Raw genomic sequence first — 24,762 nt, 5'->3', positions numbered from 1 at the left:
TCCTCTCCCTCCCATTCCCCCCCAACTCTCTCCCATTTCACCCCCCACTCACCCCCATCCCCTCCCACTCTCCCCCCGCAGGTGCAGCTGTCTCCCTCTCTCTCCCGGACCGCTTGCTCTTGCTCTAATTTTATCCCGGGATATTTCTGGGCGGTCAGCAGTTTCACCGCGGGGCAGGAGCTGGAGCTGGAGCCGGAGCCGGAGCGGGGCTTGGGGACGGGGACACCATGGACTCGAACCTGGAGGCGGCTGGGGATTTGAGGAGCCGGCGAACGGACAGTAAAAAGCCCAAGAAGCCGGTGTGTGCGGGTCCCCCTCGGCCACCCCGATCTCTCCTGTGCCTGAGCCTCCAAAACCCAGTCCGCAAATTCTGCACCAGCATCGTGGAGTGGAAGTATCCTTCAGAGTGGGGGGGGATGGGGGTAGGTGGAGAGGGAGGGGTGGGGGAGCCTGGTGAGGCTGGGATGGAGGGCTGGGCCAGGGGGAAGAGAGACAGGAGAGAGGGGAGAGGGTGGAGGAGAAATGGGAGGTGGAAAAGAAGAGGGATGAGGGGAGGGAAGAGGGATACGAGGTGGAGAAGGAGTGAGGGAGGAGAAGGAGGGAGAGAGAGGGCCATTGGAAGAGGAGGGAGAGAGAGGGATCAGGACAGGGAGAGATTGAAGGAGGAGGTACGGAATTGTCACCTAGAGGGAGGGAGGTAAGAGGAGAGGCTGAACAATCTGGGGCTGTTTTCCCTGGAGTGTCGGAGGCTGAGGGGTGACCTTATAGAGGTTTACAAAATTATGAGGGGCATGGATAGGATAAATAGGCAAAGTCTTTTCCCTGGGGTTGGGGAGTCCAGAACTAGAGGGCATAGGTTTAGGGTGAGAGGGGAAAGATATAAAAGTGACCTAAGGGGCAACGTTTTCACGCAGAGTGTGGTACGTGTGTGGAATGAGCTGCCAGAGGATGTGGTGGAGGCTGGTACAATTGCAACATTTAAGAGGCATCTGGATGGGTATATGAATAGGAAGGGTTTGGAGGGATATGGGCCTAGTGCTGTACTAGATTGGGTTGGGATATCTGGTCAGGTTGGACCAAAGGGTCTGTTCCCGTGCTGTACATCTCTATGACTCTATGACTCTAAGTGGGAAAGACAGCGTAAGAGAGAACAAGAGAAAGAGTGGAGAGGAAGAGAGAAGGTGGTATAGGGACAGAGATGGGGAGACAGAGGGAATGTAAGAGTGAGTGGGCAGTGAGGGAGTGATTGGGAGAAGAGAGAGAATGTGGAAGAAATGGGAGATAATGCAGAGGGAGGGTTGAAGGAAGGAGAAATGGAGCAACAGTGCAAGACAATCTAAAACAAAAGAATGGTGAGGGGGTGAGACTGGAAAGGAGAGGGTAAGCCGGGATGCCGAGGTTAACTACAGAGAGTGGAAGTTAAAGAGATCAAAGCTGCAGAGAGAAGGTACCTGACAGGCAGATTGAGACCCAGAAGGAAAGTGAGAAACAGCATAATGGGTACAATGTTTGCATATGAATAATGTGTGTCTATAATGATTTATAGGGATGTGGTAGCAAACAGAGATAGATTTAAAGTATAGGATAAATAGAAACTGGCCAAAAGAGGGACGTGAGGAGACAGGAATAGAGTTGTTGAGTGTTGTGGGAGATGTCATTCAACACAGGTTGTGCAGCTGTCACTGCTCTCTGTCCATATAAGGTGAGCTAAAGCCTGCTCAATGTGTCAGTGGTCAGGGGTAGCACTGAGCTCACACTCCTGTATTAAAGGGGATTACAGACCCTCTACAGTTGGTTGCAACAGATCTCACTAAACGGCTGCTTCATAATTTTACAGGTCTTTAACAGAGACTCCTCTCATTACTGCATTAATTCAGACTATTGTGTTAGTAAGCATAGATTCAGATCTTTCATTGAGGCAAAGTACAGGGAGCTTTACTGTGCATCTGACTCCTTGCTATACCTGTCCTGGGGGTGTTTGATATGTACAGTGTAGATGGAGATTTACTCTGTATGCAAACAGACTCTATGTCTATGTACTGTACCTGCCTTGAGAGTGTTCAGTGGAGATGGTGTTGAAGGAACTATCTAACCCCATGCTGTATCTGTCTTGGGAGATTTAATGGAATAACTTAGAAGGAGTTTCTGATGGGAAAATGTACAGGGAATTTTACCCTGTATCATAGCTGTCCTAATTTCCTGAGAATTGTTGCATGGGAGTAGTTAGAGAGAATTTTATTGTGTAGTTAACCTCTGCACACCTGTGCTAGAGTAATTGGATGAGACAGTACAGGCAGAGCTTTATTCCATATATGACCCATATTTTACCTGCCCTCAATGTGTTTTATGAGACCAGGGATGTTGTTAGTTGTGTGTGTGCAATATCCTTGACACCATTGTCAGACCCTTTGAAATCATCATACTAATTACCATCTTTGCCAATTGCGTGGCTCTGGCTGTGTACACGCCCCTACCAGACGATGACACCAATTCCTTGAATTTCAAGTTGGTAAGTTATTAGTGAGTCCTTCACAATTATCTCAATACGTGAGTGGGCTGCAACACAAACAGCAGATAATCTCTCAGCTAAGCACACTCTGCCACACTACAAACCTGCTCAGTGGAAGGAAAAGACCATAGGCACCCTAGTTAGGATATCATAGGTACACCCTAACCTGACTTCCAAACCAGACAGTCAGTTGGTGAAGGAAAAAACAGGAGTCAGTCTTTTCACAGGTTTTTATTTATTTACAGACTCAAACTTGGCTAGCACACACCTCTTCACTGAACATGCACCCTTTCAGCCACTGCATTTACATCCATTTCCCCCCCATCAGAGTGTCTCCATCTCTACCGCACCCCCTTTACTGCATTTAAAACCCTCTCCCAGGTCTATTTACATCCCTCTCTCTAGTGTATTTACATCCCTGTCTCCTCAGTGTATTTGCATCACTCTGTCCAGTATTTTTACATCCCTATCATTATTTAATTTTAAATTAGCCTGCGATCTAGGACAGAAGGGTGCGACTGCAGATTTGCAGGAATATGGACCCAGGGTTGTTGTTGTGGAGCCTCAGCCCTTGCAGTTGTCCCGCAGTGACGAGGTCCCTGCAGGCTGTGTGGACACTGTGGGGACAATGAGCAAACTGACCACAGCATGTTCAAGTTGCAGGAGGAAATAGAAATGTAGTTGTGGTGGGAAATCATATACTTTGGGGGACAGAACTTGTCCTCTGAAGCTGTGAGTGGGAGTCCTAAGAGCTGTGTTGCATGTCCAGTGCCAGGATTAAGGATACCTTCTTGGGGCGGGAGGGGAGGGATCGAGCTGTCATCATCCACATTGGTGTCAATAACATTGGTAGGATTGGAATTGCGATCCTTATGAAAGAATTTGAACAGTCAAGAACTAAATTACAAAAATGGACCTAGATGGTAATAATCACTGGATTACTACCTAAGCCCTGGGCAAACTAGTATTGGGTAAATAAAGTGAAGGAGTTAACTATGTGACTCAAAGATTTGTATGGGCGAAATGGGTTAGAGGGAGCTGGTTTGGTGGGATGTGCTTCACTTGAATTGTGTGGATCAGTGTCCTGATAAATTGAATACCTAGAGCTGTAGAGAAGATTTTAAACTAATTGAGGGGGGGAATGTGTGGGTGGGGAGTAAGGATTTGAAAATCTAGGTGTACAGAGCAAGAGGATATGACAGTATTATAGGGTAGCCATTTGAATAATGATGCCTGGAGTGGTACAGGATGGAGAAACATCGAAAACAGCAGTAAATATAGCCAAAGGAGCAAACATTAATTACTTTTTATTTGAAAATGCTTAGTATTCAAAACAAAATAAATGCAAGTTTATGGCTATGAACCTAAAGCCATTAGGGAGACATACTTATCAGGAGCTCAAAGCTTGGAACTAAATATTCAGGAATATGTCTTGCTTCAAATGTACAGACAAGAAGGAAAGGATGGTCAGATAGCATTGTTAGTATGAGATGGATTAACTGTGATAGCAAGAAAGGATCTTGGCTTGGAAGACGTAAAATCCGTGTAGTTAGAGGTAAGACATAAAAACCGAAGGCAAAAAGAAGATGCAAAAAAATCTACAGGTCCATTAACAGTAAACAGAGGTAGGATTGAGAGTGAATCAAGGATAATCAGGCTATATCAAATAGGCAGTACATTGATCATGGATGACTTTAATCTTTATGTAGATCACAGTTGTCACAGCAGAGGAAGAGAACAATATGTTGTGGATCCAAACAGATCTCAGGCTATTTTAGAGCTCGTGATGTATAATGAGGCAGGTTTAACACATTATGTCAGAGTAAAAGATCCCTTCAGAAATTGTAACTATAACATGGTAGAATTTAGCATTCAGTTGGAGAAGGAGAAATGTGAGTAGGAAACAACTGTGCTTAACTTAAATAAGAGTAATCACAGAGGAATGAGGGCAAAGCTCATTGGAGTGGATTAGCTGCAAAGATGTTTGAAGAAAGTAATTTGTGGCCCCAAAGCAAAAATGTATCTCAGTAAGAAAGAATTTGATTTGATTTGATTGATTTATTGTGGTCACATTTACCTGAATACAGTGAAAAGTTCTGTTTTGCAAGCAGTACAGGCAAGGGCATACAGATCATAGGGTGTTTAGACAGACTGAGGCATACAGGGTTATGCTGCACACGAGGTGAACGAAAACACGATTAACATTAGATTTGAAATTAGAGCAGTATATTCAGCAGTCTGATAACAGCAGGGAAGAAGCTATCCTTGAATTAATCGCTATGTGTGTTCAAGTGTCTGTATCTTCTGCCTGACAAGAGGTTAGAAGAGAATACTACTGGGGTGGGAGGGGTCTTTGATGTTGGCAGCCTTTCTGCAGCAGTGAGAAGTTTTGGATAACTGGGGTTCTTTCTGGGGACGGTGGGACCTCTATAAACAGGATGGTCTACACCTGAACCTGAGGGGAACCAGTATCCTTGGGGGGAGGTTTGCTAGTGCTCTTGGGGGGGGTTTAAACTAACTCGGCAGGGGCATGGGAACCCAGATTGTAGCTTCAGGGTGCAGGGCCTGGAGTGTAGGGAGGTGAGGAACATGGCATCAATTTCCAAGGAGGGTGCCTGTAAACAGGGAAGTGGTTTGAAGTGTGTATACTTCAATGCAAGAAGTATACGAAATAAGGTAGGTGAACTTGCAGCGTTGGTTGGTACCTGGGACTTCGATGTTGTGGCTATTACGGAGACATGGCTAGAACAGGGACAGGATTGGCTGTTGCAGGTTCCGGGATTTAAATGTTTTAGTAGGTTTAGAGGTGGGGGTAAAAGAGGGGGAGGTGTGGCATTGCTTGTCAAAGATAGTATTACAGCGGTGGAAAGGACGATGGATGAGGACTTGCCATCTGAGGTAGTTTGGGCTGAGGTTAGGAATAGGAAAGGTGAGGTCACCCTGTTAGGAGTCTTTTACAGGCCTCCTAATAGTCCTAGAATCATTGAAGAAAGGATTGGGAAGGTGATTCAGGAGATGAGTGACAGTAATAGGGTGGTTGTTATGGGGGACTTTAACTTTCCTGATATTGATTGGGAAAGCTATAGCTCAAGTTCGTTAGATGGGTCAGTGTTTGTTCAATGTGTGCAGGAGAGTTTCCTGACACAATATGTAGACAGGCCAACAAGAGGTGAGGCCATACTGGATTTGGTTCTGGGTAACGAACCAGGCCAGGTGTTAGAATTAGAGGTAGGTGAGCACTTTGGGGATAGTGACCATAATTCGGTGATTTTTACACTCGTGATGGAGAGGGATAAGTGTGTACTACAGGGCAAGAATTATAGCTGGGGTAAGGGAAATTATGATGCGGTGAGGCATGACTTAGGATGTGTGGCTTGGAAAAGTAGACTCCAAGGCAAGAGTGTAAATGATATGTGGAACTTGTTCAAGGGGCAACTATTGAGTGTCCTTGATAATTATGTACCTGTCAGGCAGGTAGGAAAGGGTCGTGCGAGGGAGCCGTGGTTTAATAAGGAATTGGAATCCCTTGTTAAATGGAAGAGGGCGGCCTATCTCAAGATGAGACGTGAAGGTTCAATTGGGGCGATTGAGAGTTATAGGGTAGCCAGGAAGGACCTGAAGAGAGAGCTAAAAGCAGCAAGGAGGGGACATGAAAGGTCCTTAGTAGATAGGATTAGGGAAAACCCTAAGGCTTTCTATAGGTATGTTAGGAATAAAAGAATGACTAGGGTAGGAATAGGTCCAGTCAAGGATAGTAGGGGGAAGTTGCGTGTGGAGGCGGAAGAGATTGGGGAGACACTGAATGAATACTTTTCTTCAGTATTCACTCAGGAACAGGGCATTGTTGTCGATGAGAATACTGAGGCACAAATAAGTAGAATGGATGGCTTTGAGGTATGTAGAGAAGAGGTGTTGGAAATCCTGGAAAAGGTGAAAATAGATAAGTCCCCTGGGCCTGATGGCATTTATCCTAGGATTCTCTGGGAAGCAAGGGAGGAGATTGCAGAGCCATTGGCCTTGATTTTTATGTCCTCTTTGTCTACAGGAGTAGTCCCAGAAGACTGGAGGATAGCAAATGTGGTTCCCTTGTTCAAAAAGGGGAGTAGGGATAGCCCTAGTAACTATAGACCGGTGAGTCTCACTTCTGTTGTGGGCAAAGTCTTAGAGAGAATTGTAAGGGATAGGATTTATGCACATCTAGATAGGAATAATGTGATCAAGGATAGTCAGCATGGTTTTGTGAAGGGCAAGTCGTGCCTCACAAACCTTATTGAATTCTTTGAAAAGGTGACGAAGGAGGTTGATGAGGGGAAAGCGGTAGATGTGGTATATATGGATTTTAGTAAGGCGTTCGATAAGGTTCCCCATGGTAGGCTACTGCAGAAAATACGGAGATATGGCATTGAGGGTGAGTTGGAGGTTTGGATTAGGAATTGGCTGGATGGAAGAAGACAGAGGGTAGTAGTTGATGGCAAAGTTTCTTCATGGAGTGCCGTCACTAGCGGTGTTCCGCAAGGATCTGTTTTGGGACCATTGCTGTTTGTCATTTTTATAAATGACCTGGAAGAGGGGTTAGAAGGTTGGGTGAGCAAGTTTGCGGATGACACGAAAGTCGGAGGAGTTGTTGACAGTGAGGAAGCATGTGGCAGGTTACAGCAGGATATAGAGAAGCTGCAGAGCTGGGCAGAAAGGTGGCAGATGGAATTCAATGTAGCTAAGTGCGAGGTGATTCACTTTGGGAAGAATAACAAAAAGATGGGGTACTGGGCTAATGGTCGGATACTTGGTAGTGTGGATGAGCAGAGGGATCTTGGTGTCCATGTACACAGATCTCTGAAAGTTGCCACCCAGGTAAATAGTGCGGTGAGGAAGGCATATGGCGTACTGGCTTTTATTGGTAGAGGAATTGAGTTCCGGAGTCCTGAGGTCATGATGCAGTTGTATAAGACTCTGGTACGGCCGCATCTGGAATATTGTGTGCAGTTTTGGTCGCCATACTATAGGAAGGATGTGGAGGCATTGGAACGGGTGCAGAGGAGGTTTACCAGGATGTTGCCTGGTATGGAAGGAAAATCGTATGAGGAAAGACTGAGGCACTTGGGGCTGTTTTCACTAGAGAAAAGAAGGTTTAGGGGTGACTTGATTGAGGTGTACAAGATGATTAGGGGGTTAGATAGGGTCGACAGTATGAACCTTTTCCCGCGTATTGAGTCGGGTATTACAAGGGGGCATTGCTTTAAATTAAGGGGGGGTAGATATAGGACTGATGTTAGGGGTAGGTTCTTCACTCAGCGAGTCGTTAGTTCATGGAATGCCCTGCCAGTAACAGTGGTGGACTCTCCCTCTTTATGGGCATTTAAGAGGGCATTGGATAGGTATATGGAGGATAGTGGGTTAGTGTAGTTTAGGTGGGCTTGGATCGGCGCAACATCGAGGGCCCAAGGGCCTGTACTGCGCTGTATTCTTCTATGTTCTATGTTCTATGTTCTAAGTGTAGATGGAGTCCATGGATGGGAGGTTGTCTTCCATGATGGTCTGCGCTTTCTTCACAACTTTCTGTAGTTTCTTCCAGTCCTGGGCATAGCAGTTGCTGTACAAAGCTGTTATGAACTCAGATAGAATGCAGCCTATGATGTGTCTGTAGAAGTTGGTGAGGGTCCTTATGGAAATGCTGAATTTCCTAAGCGGCCTGAGGAGGAAGAAGCTTTGTTGTGCCTCTTGATTGTCACGTCTACGTGGGTGTCCAGGACAGATTGTTGGTTATTGTCACTCCAAGGAACTTGACACTCGATTCACCACCTCAGCTCTATTGACGTAGATAGAAGCGTGTTCTCCTCTTTTCTTGCTGGAGTTAATGATCAGTTCTTTAGTTTTGTTCATATTGTGAGAGAGATTGTTATCATTGCACCACAACACCAAGCACTTTACCTCCTTCACGTACTCTGACTCACTGCTGTTTGATATCTGTACTCCCACAGTGGCGTTGGCAGCGAACTTGCAGATGGCATTCTTACAAAATGTGGCGACACAGTCATGAGTGTACAATGGGAGGCTCAGTACTCATCCTTGCTGGGCACCAGTGTGGAAGATTATGATGGAGGAGCTGCTTTTGTCTGTCTTTACTCATTGAAGTCCGTGGATCAGTAAGCTGAGGATCCAGTTACAGATGGGGAGCAGAAGGAATCTAGGAAGAGGATCAGCTAACTGGTTATCCAGGAGAGTTCAAGATAGCATCTGATTGAAAGAACAAAGATACAATGTGGCAAAGATTAGCGAGAGGCCAGAGGATTGGGAAAGTTTTAAAAACCAACAAAAGACAACCAAAGGAAAAAGGATAAGGATAAACTCGCAGATACTGTCAAGACAGACAGCAAGAGATTCTTTAAATGGATAGGGAGGAAGAGAGAGAAGCCAAAGTGAACATGGGCCTCTTAGAGAATGAGGCTGGGGAAATAATGATGGGGAAATAATGATGGGGAATCAGGAAACAGCAGAGGGGTTATCCAAGATCATAAGACATAGGAACAGGAATAGATCATTCAGCCCATACAGTCTCCTCTGGCATTCAGTGAGATTATTGTTGATCTGATAATCCTCAACTTCACTTTCCTGCCTTTTCTCCATAACACTTGAGTCCTTTACTGATTAAAAAGCTTGAATATTCTTTTAATGGCACAGCCTCAACAACAGTGTGGTGAAGACTCACTTAACTCTGAGAGAAGAAAGTCCTCCTTATCTCTGTCTCAAATGTGCATCCCGTTATTCTGAAATTATGCCCTCTGGTCCTGACCACAGCAGTGTAGTTGACTCTGAACCACCCGATGAAATGACCTAGTAAGCCATTCAGTTGCATTAATCACCACAATGTCCCAAAGAAATGAAACTGGATGGATCATCTGGCATTGATGTAGGTACTGGAAAAGACAAAGGCACAAACTGTTCTCTAGGAGGCACCACAGTGGGTCAGTGGTTGGCACTTCTGCCTCATAGTGCCAGACACCCGAGTTTGATTCCACGCTCGGGCGACTGTCTGTGTGAAGTTTACACATTCTCCTCTTGTCTGTATGGGTTTCCTCTGGATGCTCAGGTTTATCCCCATAGCACAAAGTTGTGCAGGTTAGGGTAGATTGGTCATGCAGGTTAGGTGGGCTATCCATGGGAAATGCAAGGTTATAGGGTAGGGGGTGGTTCTGGATTGCAAGCTCTTTAGAGGGTTGATTTGGCATCGATGGGCTGAATGGCGCACTTCCACAATGTAGGGATTCTGTAGTGATTCTATGATGACCCTGCAAAGTTCTCCTAACATCAGGTGGCTAGTGCTAAAATTGGAAGAACTGTCTCACAGACTAGTCAAGGAGCAGCCTGAAATAGTTATACTCATGGAATCATACCTTACAGACAATGATCCAAGTATAATGATCGCCATCCTTGGATATTTCCTGTTCTGCTGGCAGGACAGACTCAGCAGACGTGGTGGCACAGTGGTACACAGTCAGGACGGCATGCTAAATGGGACAGACCTCAAACAGATCTAGCAGCTCAAGACTAGGCATCCAGGAGGCTCTGTAGGCCATGTACAGCTGCAGAACTGTACTCTAGCAGAATCTGTAACCTCATGGCCCAGCATTTCAATTTCCCAGCATTTCCATTCAACCATTACCATCAAGTCAGGGGATCACCCTGGTTCAATGGAGAGTGCAGGAGGGCATGCCTAGAACAGCACCAGGCATACCTAAAAATGAGGTGTCAACCTGGTGAAGCTACCAAACAGGACTACTTCATAACAAACAACATAAGGAGCAAGTGATAGACAGATCTAAGTGATCCCACAACCAATAGATGTAAGTTCTGCAATCATGCAACATCCAGGAGTGAATGGTGGTGGACAGTTAACTCGCTGGAAGAGGAGGCTCCACAAATATCTCATCCTCAATGATGGAGGAGTTCAGCACATCAGTGATCTTCAGCCAGAAGTGCTGAGTGAATGATTCATTTTGGTCTCCTCCAGTGATCTCCAGTATCAGAGAGACCAGTCTTCAGCCAACTCAATTCACTCCATGTGATAGCAAGAAATGTTTGGTGATGTTGGAGCTGCAAAAGCTATGGACCCTGACACCATTCCTGAATAGTACTGAAGACTTGTGCCCATTTTGTGCTGCTGCCCTAGCCAAGCTCTTCCAGTACAGTCACAATGCTGACATTATGCAACAATGTGGAAAATTGCCCAGGTATGTCCTGTACATAAGTAGCAGGACAAATCCAACCCAGTCTGTTACCACCCCATCAGTCCACTCACGATTATCAGTAAAGTGATGGAATGTGTCATCAGCAGTGCTATCAAGCAGCATCTGCTCAGTAATATCCTGCTCAGTGATGCCCAGTTTGAGTTCTGCCAGAGTCACTCAGCTCCTGATCTCATTACAGCCTTGGGGCAAACAAGAACAATAGATCTAACTTCCAGAGGGGAAGGGAAAATAGATGCCCTTGATATCAAGGCTGCATTTGACTGAGAGTGTGGCATCAGGTCAATGGGAATCAAGGGAAAATGCCGCTAGTTAAAATTATATGTAGTACCAAGCAAGATATTCTGACTTGTTAGAGGTCAGTCATCTCAGCTGCAGGACATGCCTTCAGAGTTCCTCAGGGTAGTGCCCTTGGTCCAACCATGTTCAATTGCTTCATCAAAGAACTTGTCTCCATCATTAGGTCAGAAGTTTAGGGATATTTGCTGGTGATTACACAATATTCAGCACCATTTGCGACTCCTCAGGTACTGAAGCAGTCCATGCTCACATGCAATACGATCTAGACAAGTCAGAAGTGTGATGGAATACTCCCCACTTGCATTATTGGTGCAGCTCCAACAACACTCAAGAAGCTTGACTCCATCCGGGATAAAATAGCCTGCTTTATTGGCACGACATCCACAGGCATCCACTCCCTCCAATACTGAGGCTTAGTAGCAGCAGTGTGCACTATCCATAAGATGCATTGCAGAAATTTTGCAAAGATCCTCAGACAAACCCTGACCACATCCCTCTGGAAGGTGAAGAGCAGCAGATATATGGGAACACCATCAGCTTCAAGTTCCCTTCCAAGCCATACACCACCCTGACAGTTGTTCCTTCACTGTCGGTACATCAAAATCTTGGAATTCCCTCCCCAGGGGCATTATGTCTGAACCCACAGCAGGTAAAATGCAGCGGTTCTAGAAGGCAGCTCACCCCGACCACCTCACAGGCAACTAGGGATAGGCAATAAATACTGGCCAGCCAGCAATGCCCACATCTCACAAATGAATAAAAAAATCCAAATCCGTAACATCATATTCTCCCACTTATATTCCATCTGCTATGTGTTTTTGGCAATGTGCTTAGACTGTCTATATCCCTCTGCTCTTTGTGTCATTCTCAGTAGTTGCCTTCCCACCTATTTTTGTCTCACCCACAAACCTGTCTAGGAGCAGAGGGCATAATTTTAGAGTAGCTGATCTTTGGTTGGTTTCTAGTCTGTGCCATCCAGTCACTTGAATCTCCTTTATTTGTTTTGATTACATGTGCATTAGATATGATTCATGCCTCAACCCAACTGAAAAATGTTGAGAATTTGAAATGAGTAATTCACCTCCTGTCTACCATTCAAGGCACAAGTCAGGAATATGATGGAATGTTTTCCACTTGCTTGGATGGGTTCAGCTCCAACAATAACAGTAATGATAATAAATAAATAGTAGTTTGCAGATGACATGAAGATTGGCTAATAATTTAATAGTGGTTAATAATGAGGAAGAAGGTCTTAGGTTACCAGATAATATGGTTGGTCAGATGGGCTGATCGATGGGAGATGAAATTTAACCTTGAAAGATGTAAGGGGATGCAGCTTGGGTAAAATAACAAGACAAGGGTACAAGTTATGGGCCAAGTGCTGAAAAGTGGGAATAATGTAGACAGGTCAGCGCAAACTCAAGAACTTCTTCTGTGCTTTATGACTGTGACTCTATGGCTATCCAGGATAAAGCAGCTTACTTGATTGGTACCACGTCCATCACCTTCAGCATTCACGCCCACCATTTTACATCTACACTACAACAACTCAATAAGGCTCTTTCGACAGCACCTTCTACACCAGTGACTTCCACCATCCAGAAGGAAAAGAGCAGCAGATACATGGGGACACCACCCTGAGTTGGAAATATATTGCTGTTCCTTCATTGTTGTCAGGTTACATTGCATGGAATTCCCCCCAACGGCATTTTGGGGTATCCCTACATTAAAAAGCCTGCAGCAGCTCAAGAAGACTGCTCATTAGCACCTTCTACAGGGTAATTAGGAACTGGCAACAATTGATGCTCTTGCCTCTGTCTCACATACTAATGCCCTTTTGTTGAATTAGGCAGCAGAAGATGTTTGGAGATTTACAAAGGTTTTGTTGTGAATCTATATAGTAGATTAGATTTAGATTACTTACAGCGTGGAAACAGGCCCTTCGGCCCAACGAGTCCACACCGACCCGCCGAAGCGCAACCCACCCATACCCCCCTTACCTAACACTACGGGCAATTTAGCATGGCCAATTCACCTGACCTGCACATCTTTGGACTTTGGGAGGAAACTGTAGCACCCGGAGGAAACCCACGCAGACACGGGGTGAACGTGCAAACTCCACACAGTCAGTCGCCTGAGGCGGGAATTGAACCCGGGTCTCTGGCGCTGTGAGGCAGCAGTGCTAACCACTGTGCCACCGTGCCGCCCAATGTACGTACATTAGTTTCTATATTAGCTTTCTGAACCCTTTCCCTGTCCTGAAGCCAGCCCTACTAGGGACAAACTCAGCTACTGTTTTTATATTAGCGAGTTTTGAGAAGATTTGTAGCTCAGGTTGAGATTCTGGATCTAGGTTTGCTCGTTGAGCTGGAAAGTTTGTTTTCAGATGTTTCATCACCATTCCAGGTAACATCATCAGTGAGCCTCTGAATGAAGCACTGGTGGTATGGTCTGCTTTCTATGTATGTGTTGAGGTTTTCTTGCGTTGGTGATGTCACTTCCTGTGGTGACATAATTTCCAGTGGTATTGTATTTCTGGTTGTTTTTCTCTGGAGGTGGTAAATGGGATCCAAGTCAATGTGTTTGTTGATGGAATTCCGGTTGGAATGCCACACTTCTTGGAATTCTCGTGCATCTCTCTGTTTGGCTTGTCCTGTGATGGATGTGTTGACCCAGTTGAAGTGGTGTCCTTCCTCATCTGTATGTAAGGATACTAGTGAGAGTGGGTCATGTCTTTTTATGGCTAGTTGATGTTCATGTATGCTGGTGGCTAGTTTTCCGCTGTTTGTCCAATATAGTGATTGTTACAGTTCTTGCAAGGTATTTTGTAAATGACATTAGTTTTCTTGTTATCTGTATAGGGTCTTTCAAATTCATTAATTAGCCGCTGTATTAGTGTGTTGGTGGGTTTGTGGGCTGCCAAGGGATCTGAGTAGCCTGGCAGTCATTTCCGAGATGTCTTTGATGTAGGGGAAAGTGGCTAGGGTTTCTGGACATGTTTTGTCTGTTGTTTGGGTTTGTTGCTGAGAAATCTGTGGACTGTGTTCACTTGGTACCCGTTCTTTTTGGAAACACTGTATAGGTGATCTTCCTTTGCTCTTCATACTTCCACTGCGCTACCATGTGTGGTGGCTCGTTGCAATAATGTTCGAATGCAGCTTTGTTTGTGGATATTGGGATGGTTACTTCTGTAGTTCAGTATTTGGTCCGTATGTGGTGTTTTCCTGTAGATACTGGTTTGAAGTTCCCCATTGGCTGTTCACTCTGCTGTGACATCTAGGAATGGCAGTTTGTTGTTGTTTTCCTCCTCTTTAGTGAATTTTATTCACACATCCATCCTAGGACAAGCCAAACAGAAACATGCACGAAAATTCCTAGAAGCTTGGCATTCTATTGACAAACACATTGACTTGGATCCCATTTACCACCCCATGAGAAAAATAACAGGAAATAATGTCATCACAGGAAATGACGTCACCAAGGAAACATCAACACATAAATAGTAAGCGGGCCATACCACCAGTGCTTCATTCAGAGGCTCACTGATGATGTTACCTGGTATGGTGATGAAACGTCTGAAAACAAACCTTTCAACTCAGCGAGCAAACTTACATCCAGAACTGTTTTTATGTAAAAGACAAAAATCAAAAACTGCAAGCCAGGCTGGGGTTAAGGGCCAAGGGCCAAGGGCAAAGATGGTAGATCACTGCATGCGAAAGATCTGGGAAGGGAGGGAATCTTAAGGAGTGGGAATAAAAGCAGATCTGAATCCATTGATTCATGAAAGTGATGTTTTCAAGCTTGTCTCAGAAGGAGTGTCACAACAGAGTTATCTGTCACTCTCACTTTCTTTCTGTCTCTCTTGTAGGAAAAGATTGAGTACATCTTCCTGATAATATTCACAATTGAAGCAATTTTGAAAATCATTGTGTATGGCTTCCTGTTTCACCCAGATGCCTACTTGCGGAATTTCTGGAATATTCTGGATTTTGTCATAGTCTTTGTTGGGTATGTCTCATGACTTTCTCATGAATAGTCTGTTAATTTGGACAATATGCCTGCACAATCATGTTTTATTTGGCACATGCAGGCTCACTTCACTATTGTAAAACATTTTTTTTGTCTGTGTCAAATTTGTTAAAGTTATATTATCAAAAATCCAAGAGTTGCATATTAAACAGCATTCGTTTCCAACAGGAAAATGTTTAGCTCGGTGAACGGAAGTTGATGGGAAAGAGCATCAAAAGGTTTAAAATAAGCACATATATAATGTTCCTGTCATATCATCAGAATATCTCAAAATATCTTGCAAGACATCGTTATTTGAAGTGTAGTTATTGCTCTATGTAGAAAATGTGACAGCCAATTTGTACAGAGCAAGCTCCCACAAACAAGAATGAGATAATGCGTGGAAAAACCGTTTTTTTGGTGATGAGTTAAGGAATAAATAATGACCAGAACCAGCGGTTCCACAAGTAGAATCATCACGGAATCATACAATCTCTATTGTGTGGAAGTAGGCCATTTGGCCCATTGAATCCACACTGACAGAAGAGCGTCCCCACCCCTTTACCTTATCCTTCTAACCCTGCATTTTCCACAGTGAATGCACCTAACCTACACATCCCTGGTCGCTATGGGCAAATTTAGCCGGGCCAATGCATCTAAGCTGCACATCTTTGGTCTGAGGGAGGAAAAGAAGCACCCGGAAGAAACCCATGCAGATGTGGGGAGAATGTACAAACTCCACACAGACAGTCACCTGAGGGTGGAACTAATAAATGCAGAAATGTCAAAATTTTGTTCTGGGAATGATAGATGGATGAGATCTGGACACCACACTAGTAACTAGCATCCATTAAATTACAGACAGGAACATTGCAGAGCAAAACCTCATTGAAACCATCTTCCACTATATCTAAGTCTCATGTGATCTGACTATATTGAGGCTGCAGTCTGGCTATTCACATGTACTATCATTGTTTGCTGCTACAGAATATAGGCACTTCTGAAGAGAAACATGAGGTCAAAGCTTTTCACCTTGCATTCCCCAATATGGAAACAATAATTTAAATAGGACTAGAAGAGGGTGCTGATTGGTTGGACACCAGTTGGTAATGAGATGCAACACAAACTTTTAACCATATGTCTGATGTAAATTAATAAATTTCAAGCAAGCAGGTCAGAGTATTGCCATAGGATGCAGCGGGGATTAGCTGTTTTCAGGTCCTCGCGTTGAAAGTGATGCAATGTGTGCTTCTTTTTGCCGACAGAGAACGGAGTTCTGCCTGTATGTGAAGCTATATAGTTTCTAGCACACACAAGGGAATCGCATGGCGTGCCAACTGATATTATTCAGTTGGTTTCCAGGGTAATGCTTAACAAAGTCTTAGCAATTGTCCAATAACAGAGTCACATGTAATTTTACATATTCCTCAGCTTTGCAAACAGAGGCTAGTTGAGCACGCTCGCTCAGTGGTTAGCACTGTGGCCTCACAGCACCAGGGACCCGAGTTCAATTCCAGCCTTGGGTGACTGTCTCTGTAGAGTTTGCACATTCTCCCCGTGTCTGTGTGGTCCTCTGGTTTCCTCCCACAGTCCAAAGATGTGCAGGTTAGGTGGATTGGCCATGGGAAATTGCCTAGCCATGGGAAATGCAGGGTTGCAGGGATTGGGTAGGGGGATGGGTCTGGGTGGGATGCTCTTTAGAGGATCAGTGTGGACTTGATGGGCAGAATGGCCTGCTTCCATATTGTAGGGATTCTCTGATTCTTTGAGCATAGCTGGCAGTCAAAGGGCTGTGTTGTTTCAGGATTCTGATGTGGTCTATCACTTGTTGTGATGTACAGCCTTTATCCCTGGCATCACAATATCCCTGAAACTACTGAATTGTGTAGTGGGCTGCAGGTCTGTTTGATATCAGCATCCTGTTAATGGAGAATACAACTCATGCATTTACTGCAAAGCCGCAGCACGAGACAGCTAGCTTTACCTGCTGCTCAAACATTTGAGACACCTTCCTTTTCTAACAGAATGTGAGGTTGAGTGGGTACTATTTTTAGGGCCAAAGTGGTTGTCTTTATGTTCTTTTGTGAGGTTGTTATATAAAACAAGGGATAGTTTGGGCAGGGTTGCCATTGTTGTGTAGGATAGTTTTGATATCTCAGCATGAAGCATACATAATGAGCAGGTGGATAGAGCTCTATTAATGAAGTTGCTGCTAATCTGATTTTATCATACCCGGCTCCGTAGGAATCCCAACAGAGATTAGTTTATAATCATCAACCGTTATTGCTAGCAGTTGCAACCCTCTGGTCCTCAACATGGGTTATCATAATGGAAGGTCGTGAGTTTTTAAATTCTTCTTTGTATCTGGTTTCACCTTCTCATACTCTTACCCACCTGTCAAAACTACTTTGCTTCACCCTTCAAATGCAGGATCGGTTTGCCCAGGCTTTCTTCTGTTTTTGAATCTTTGTTGCTATGCTTAAGGAATTAACTCATTTGCAGCCAATATAGATTTGCCTATAGATTCAGAATCCCGAGGAACAGTGAAGCATAAACTTCTTATATTTTACCTATCAACATACTCTGCAAGGGCAATGTTCAGTTCTCTTTTACACAATACATTTGTCTCGCTGTTTTCTCAAATGACATGAAGAATGTCTGCACATCCTATTCCTCAAGTTTAGGTTGGGTCCGTGCAACAAACATTTCTTTACTTGACCTCAAATTATGACTCGGTTTCCCTCATCATGGCATACATCAGTACCTGACATCACCTGTTTCAAATGCATTTTTCTCCAAGCGCTGCTAATTTTAGTTTACTCATTTCCACTCTTTTCAATTCAATTTCCCCTTCTTTATCTTTGTCTGCCCTCTCCTGCTCTTCATTTGCCTTCTTCCATTTGGAATTCCATCACTAGTTGTTTCATTCTGTCCATTTCATTTCAAGCTCCTTTAACTGTACCTTAATTTCAGTGTTTCATCTCGAGATTACCCCGACTCCTCTTGCATTTCCTTTCAACCCAAGTGCTAAGCTAGTGCCTCATCTACCTCTGCCTTTCAATGTGGCCTCCTGTTCACCCACCAAGTCAATCAACTGAGTCTTTGTAAGTTCCCTTAACAGTTACAGGGAATAGTGCAGGAAATCTTTTGCCATTTCCAGTGCCATGTCTTAACCACAGCACAGAACCAGGCATTTTCCTTCAGCTCTTTTATTTACTAACACCACACTCAAATATTCATTACCTCTGTTTCCAACTCAATCCTGGATGAACCCCAAAACATGGCATTGACTCAGTGGGGTATCACCTGGAAATCAAGCTCTGCAATCCCAGGGCCATCATAAAGTTTGATTCCTATATTTGCCTGTCCTTAAAGCATGGATCAGGTTTCGATTGTTATGGACCAGGCCATACCCGTTCAAAGCATTTCAGGAAAGTAGGTCGGACCATAACTTTGCTGGCTGTTTTACGCAGGTGTAAGTGGACATTCCAGGAGTGATGCAGCTGGTCCAACCACTTGGTTTTAAACAAGACAGAATTTTTTCTTGCAATATTACCGAATGAAACAGAAGCAAAAAGAGAACATAATATAGAATAACTTACCTATCTGAAAACCCAACAAACTATCCCAACTTACTGATGCTGTTCTAGATTCCTGCAACAACCTCCATAAACTCCCCTTGGCACAAAAGGTGAAAACAAACACGGGGTTTGACAGGAGAGAGGTCAGAGAGAGGGAGGGTCAGCATGGACCTGCTTCTTTGGGTCCAGCAACTTCACAACTGACTGCCTGCTTTCAGTGAACAGCCAGACTGCGAAAAAAAATAAACCAAACCAAAGAAACGCTGAATTGGGAGAACTGGCCACTCCCCTTTAATTGTACAAGTTTTTTTTAAAACTTGAAAGCCTTTTTTATGAGGCAGTATTTGTTAGCTATAACCAAATTGGCCCTAAAACCCTTCAAACCTCGAGTTTTTGGAACTCCTGCTTTTATGACTTTCTGAAAAAAGCCAAGGACAGCATAACCTTGTTAAAAGAGCAACATCATCACACTATTTAACAAGAATTATTATTTATCTCAAATGATTACACTCTAACTTCAGGTAAACAGTTGTTTACCATCAGCACATATATCTACTGATTAAAACTCTAATCCCCTTTACAGACAAACACAGAAAGGAAAGAAACATGGGTTATGGATAGAGGGAATAATTGGAAAAGGAGTTCAGTGCTTCACGGTCACAAAGCTTCCTTTGTTGTACTGGTCAGAATGTAGCTTCTCTGTCGACCTCTTCCAGATGCTTACACTGGTCTGTATGAGGCAGGAGGTGGATAATCCACTTATAAAAAGGACTCCGACCTATCACTTAAAAGTTGCAGCTTCGAGCAGCTGCTGAATGAAAGATAAACTGGTTTTCTTCAAGTTTAAAGTGGCTTACTGTAGAGAATGGAGAGAAAGCTCCTGACTGGTAGAGACCTGATGGCTTCTATGTATCTTCAGTTTAGTTAGCTGACAACCAGTCATGTGCTTGTTGGCAGGCAGAAGGCCTTTGACAACAATGGTCACTAGTCTACAAACCCATCAGCTTTTTGCTGTCAGCCCAAGCTCTACATGTGCAAAGCTGTTTGGCTCCAGTTCATCTACAGACACTTCGGGTAACTCATAGCCTGTACAAATGGTATCCATAATGAGTATCAAATTAAATTGCCTTCAAACCCTAAAGAAATCCTTGCCTTTTAAAATAGTTCCTCTCTCATTTTAGTCTCCAATTAAAAAATACAAAGCAAATATAAAGACTTTTTTAAACGAGTTGTTGTAAAGGCAGTAGAGAGTGATTCCGCTGGCAGCATTATGAGGATTACAGTGGGAGTAGCGAGTGAACATAGGGGTGGGAGGAAGTGATTGGGGCAGAAGGGAGTAATGGAGTGATTACAGGGGAGTTGATAGTGACAAAAAGGCAGTAGGGAGTAATTACCAAGGAATATATTGAAAATGAGGTACACATATTTTAGTATAATTTACTGCTAGTTTGGGTTTTTGAAATTCTAAGTTAAACATATGAGTTAGACTGTGTGTTTGACCTTAACAATTAGCTTTCAAAAACTACAGTATCCACAATTCCAAGTGAGTTCCTAGGGAACTACCCAGAGAGTTTAGGGGAGAACTTTCCAGACTCTGACTTCCATTCAGAGTTGACGTTGCAAAGGTGTTCGAGAGAGCGACATGTATCAATCCCTGAAGTGCTGAGAAATCTTTTGATTGATTAATAGGTGCTAGTTAGTGTTCCTAAGAAAATGGGTTTAAAGTAAAACCCATTTGTGGGCGGCACGGTGGCACAGTGGTTAGCACTGCTGCCTCACAGCGCTAGAGACCCGGGTTCAATTCCCGCCTCAGGCGACTGACTGTGTGGAGTTTGCACGTTCTCCCCGTGTCTGCGTGGGTTTCCTCCGGGTGCTCCGGTTTCCTCCCACAGTCCAAAGATGTGCAGGGTCAGGTGAATTGGCCATGCTAAATTGCCCGTAGTGTTAGGTAAGGGATAAATGTAGGGGTATGGGTGGGTTGCGCTTCGGCGGGTCGGTGTGGACTTGTTGGGCCGAAGGGCCTGTTTCCACACTGTAAGTAATCTAATCTAATCTAAGTAAATTATCATGGAATCAAACATTGTTATTAATCCCAGGTCAGAGTGTTGGGATACAGCTGGTTGAAAAGAAATTAATTTAAGGTTTTGAAATTTAAAAACAAAAGGAATTGAAGTTCCATCAGAGATAGTATAGCATAGTATAGGAAGGAAGCTAAGTCGGGAACACAATAATATTAATTAAGAAATAGTTATCTAAATTCCAGCATGTGAATCAAAATGTTCATTCCTTCATGCCCTCAAAGCATTCAAAAAGAAGAGTTTCATATCCTTAGAAAAGAGCAGAACTGGGTCTTACTATAGGTTCAGCACTAGAATCGCAACTCTGTTTGTAAGCTGTATACAGAAATCAATATAAAGCTGTTGTTTCTGTTCAATCTAGAAAGAGTGCTTGGGTTATTTCAAAAGTGTCCACAGCATCACAAACACAGTCTCCAGCCAATTTGATTCACTCCGTGTGATATCAAGAAACAGTTGGAGGCACTGGATGCTGACAACACTCTGTCAGTAATACTGAAGACTTGTGCTTCAGAACTTTTGCATCCGAGCCAAGCAGTTCCAGTACAGGTTGTTCTGCTATAATGCGTATTTCATCAGCGCAATTTGGCTGTAATGTGATTGATGAATTGTAGATGTTGTTTGTATAATGCGAACTTTCTACAGAATGGTTATAGCGATTCTCTATTAGTGATCTTCTATAGCACGATTTTCTATAGTGGTTTTCCATAGCATGATTTTCTTTCGCGCGAGGTTACAGAGAAACACAACTATTGTGTTATAACAATAACACTGGCATTGACCTGACAATGTGGGAAATTGCTCAGGTATGTCCTGAACACATAAAGCTGAGAAAATCCAGCCTGGCTAATTACTGACCCATCAGTCTGCTGTTCATCATCAGTAAAGTGATGGAAGGTGTTATCAACAGTGCTATCAAACAGCACCAGCTCAGCAATAACCTGCTGAGTGACACCCAGTTTGCATATTGACAAACTGAATTCTAGAGGTGAGGTGAATGTGACTGCCCTTGTTATCAAAGCAGGTCAGGCAGCATCCAAGGAACAGGAGAATTGACGTTTCGGGCATAAGCCCTTCTTCTTCCTCTCCTGTTCCTTGGATGCTGCCTGACCTGCTGCGCTTTTCCAGCAACACATTTTCAGCTCTGATCTCCAGCATCTGCAGTCCTCACTTTCTCCTGCCCTTGTTATCAAGACTACATTTGACTGGGTATAGCATCAAGTAGCCTTAGCAAAACTGGAATCAATGGAAGTCGGTGGGGGGGGGGGGAGCTCTGCTCTGGTTGGAGTCATACCTGGCACATCGGAAGATGAATGTGGTTGTTGGAGGTCAGCCATCTCATCTCCAGAACATCTTTACAGGAGTTCCTCAGGACAGTGTCCTAGGATCAACAATCTTCAGCTGCTTCATCAATGATCTTCCCTCCATCATAAGGTCAGGAGTGGGGATGTTCGCTATGGTTGCACAATGCTCAGCACCATTCGTGACTCCTCGAATGCTGAAGTGGTCCGTGTCCAAATCCAGCAAGTCCTGGACAATATTCAGGTTAGAGCGGACAATGCCAAGTAACATTCACAACAAGAAAGAATCTAATCATCATCACTTTACATTCAATAGCATTTCCATCACTAAATCCCCACTATCCCCTGGGCATTACCATTGGCCAGAACATGAACTGGTCTAGCCATATAAATAACTAAAGCAGAAATTGCTGGAGAAATTTAGTATGTCTGGCTGCATCTATGGAGAGAAAACAGAATGAATGCTTCAAGTCCAGTTCTGAAGAAGGGTCACTGGACTCAAAACGTTAACTCTGTTTCCTCTCCACAGATGCTGCCAGAAATGTTGCTATTTTTGTTTCAGATTTCCAGCATCAGCACTCCTTTAACAAAAACAGAAGTTGCTAGAAAAGTTCAGCAGGTCTGACGGCATCTGTGGAGAGAAATCAGAGTAAACGTTTTCGAACTGGGGAAGGATCATTCAACTCAAAATGTTAACTCTGATATCTCCACAGATGCTGCCAGGCCTGCTGAACTTTTCCAACTATTTCTGTTGTTGTTTCTGATTTACACCATTCTCAGTTTTTTTGATTTTTATGGGCAATTGGCTTTGTTTCATTTTAGTCACATAGGGTCATAGGGTCATACAGGGTGGATACAGACCCTTCGGTCCAACTTGTCCATGCTGACCAGGTCAGAGGCTGGGAATACTGCAGTGAGTAACTCACCTCCTGCAGATCCTAAGCCTGCCCATTATCTACAAGGCACGTTCGGCACACTGCTCACTAGCCTGGAAGAATGCTGTTTCAACAACATGCAAGAATTTGAACACCATTTAGGACAAAACAGACTTTCTGATTGGCACCACAACCACAAATATTCACTCCCCCCCCCACCAACCCCACCATCAATACACAGTAGTAGCAGGATATACTGTTTACAAGATGCATGCAGTAACTAACCAAGACTCCATTCCATTTAGAATGGAATGGGTAGCAGATACATGGAAACACCACCATCTGCAAATTCCCCTCAAGCCACTCACCATGCTGTCTTGGACATATATTGCTGTTCCTTCAGCGTCACGAGTCAAAACTCAAAACTTCCTCCCTAATGGCATTGGGGGTCTACATGTCTACTGCAGTGGTTCAAGAAGACACCTCTCCGCTATCTTCTCAAATGCAGCTAGGGATGGACAATTAATGCTGGTGCTGCCAGTGATGTCTGCATCCACGAGTGAATAAACTAAAATAGTGAATGCTTACAGGGGAACAGGGAGTGATTGATTACAGAGGGAGCAGGGAGTAATTACAGAAGGAGCAGGGAGTGATCACTGAGGGAGCAGGTAGTGATTGCAGAGGTAGCAGGAAGTGATTACAGAGGGAGCTGGGAGTAATTACAGAGGGAGCAGGGAGTGACTACTGGGGGAGCAGGGAATGAATACAGAGGGAACAGGGAGTTATTATAGTTGGTTGGGAGCAGGGAGTGATTATGGAGGTGGGGAACAGGAAGTGATTGCAATTTGGGGAGCAGGTAGCGATTATAGAGAGCAGGGAGTGATTACAGAGGGACCAGGGAATGATAACATGGGGAATAGAGATTGATTTAAGGGTTAATAGAATGTGATTGTGAGGGGAGCAAGGAGTTCTTGGTGATGGAATATTTATGTGATTAAGTTGGAGGTGGGGTATGTAGGGAGTGTTTACCAGAAGAGCATGGAGTGAATGTGGGATTGGAGAGAGATTTGGAGTGGTCAGTAATTATTCCATCTGTTAGATAGACTCTTGCTTCAATGGTTGTGAAAGCTCAGTGTTGAGTTGCAGGTTGGGTTCTGACTAACCCACTTGCTCCTTCCTTTGCAGCCTCTGTACTGTGGCCCTGGAGCATCTGAGTCTATCAGCGAAGAGTGCGGGCTTTGATGTGAAGGCCCTTCGAGCGTTCCGTGTGTTAAGACCATTGCGCTTGGTGTCAGGAGTTCCCAGTAAGTACAGAAGGTGCCACTGCCATTTCTGACAAAAACAGTTTGACCGGATTGCTTGCATACGTTCATAACAGCATATGAATAGGGCACAGGAGGAGGCCGGCGAACCCCGCAGGTATGCTCCTCCTTGGCCAATTTGACTATGGCCTCCAACTCCACTTTGCTGTCTCCCGACCCAGAAGCTGTGCCTCCCTGTAGATCAAACAAGTGCCTAAATTAGTCTTGAATATATTCAATGAGCCAGTCTCATTGCCTTCTCAGGAGGAAAGTTCCAAAGATTAATAACCCCCTTAGGGAAGAAATTCCTCCTCATCTCTGCTTTAAACAGAGATCCCTTATTCTGAATTGGTCCCCCTCTAGTTCTTGATTCTCTGCATTGACCTTGTTGAGGTCCCTCACAGTCCTGTTTGTTTCAATAAGGTTGCCTCTCGTTCTGCTCAACTCCAATGAGTACAGGCCCCACCAGCTTAACCTTTCCTTCATAAGTCAAAGCTGGGTGGGAGGTGGAAACTGTGAGAAGGATGCAGTGATAAAGTAATAGAATCACACAGCACAGAAACAGACCC

General features: G+C 44.2%; 1 protein-coding gene across 3 annotated transcripts in view; it reads left to right on the top strand.

Moving 5' to 3' along the window:
- The first annotated feature begins 83 nt into the window (after positions 1 to 83).
- The window catches only part of LOC122562953 (voltage-dependent L-type calcium channel subunit alpha-1S-like), a 235,396-nt gene continuing 210,717 nt past the window's right edge, over positions 84 to 24,762 (top strand). Inside the window, exons 1-4 of one of the 3 annotated variants that reach the window (XM_087973777.1) lie at positions 84 to 394; positions 2,404 to 2,509; positions 14,921 to 15,060; positions 24,078 to 24,196. In XM_087973777.1, coding sequence (XP_087829903.1) covers positions 228 to 394; positions 2,404 to 2,509; positions 14,921 to 15,060; positions 24,078 to 24,196 — 532 coding nt within the window. In that variant the 5' untranslated portion in view covers positions 84 to 227. Of the gene's footprint in view, positions 395 to 2,403; positions 2,510 to 14,920; positions 15,061 to 24,077; positions 24,197 to 24,762 lie in introns of those variants that run through there. The other 2 variants (XM_087973778.1, XM_087973779.1) reach the window with 2 other exon arrangements.

Source organism: Chiloscyllium plagiosum, unplaced genomic scaffold, assembly GCF_037043375.1.
Source record: "Chiloscyllium plagiosum isolate Xiang-an unplaced genomic scaffold, Cpla_swu_hap1 HiC_scaffold_26, whole genome shotgun sequence".
NCBI classification, from domain to species: Eukaryota; Metazoa; Chordata; class Chondrichthyes; order Orectolobiformes; family Hemiscylliidae; genus Chiloscyllium; species Chiloscyllium plagiosum.
This window is presented reverse-complemented; position numbering and strand designations above follow the sequence as displayed.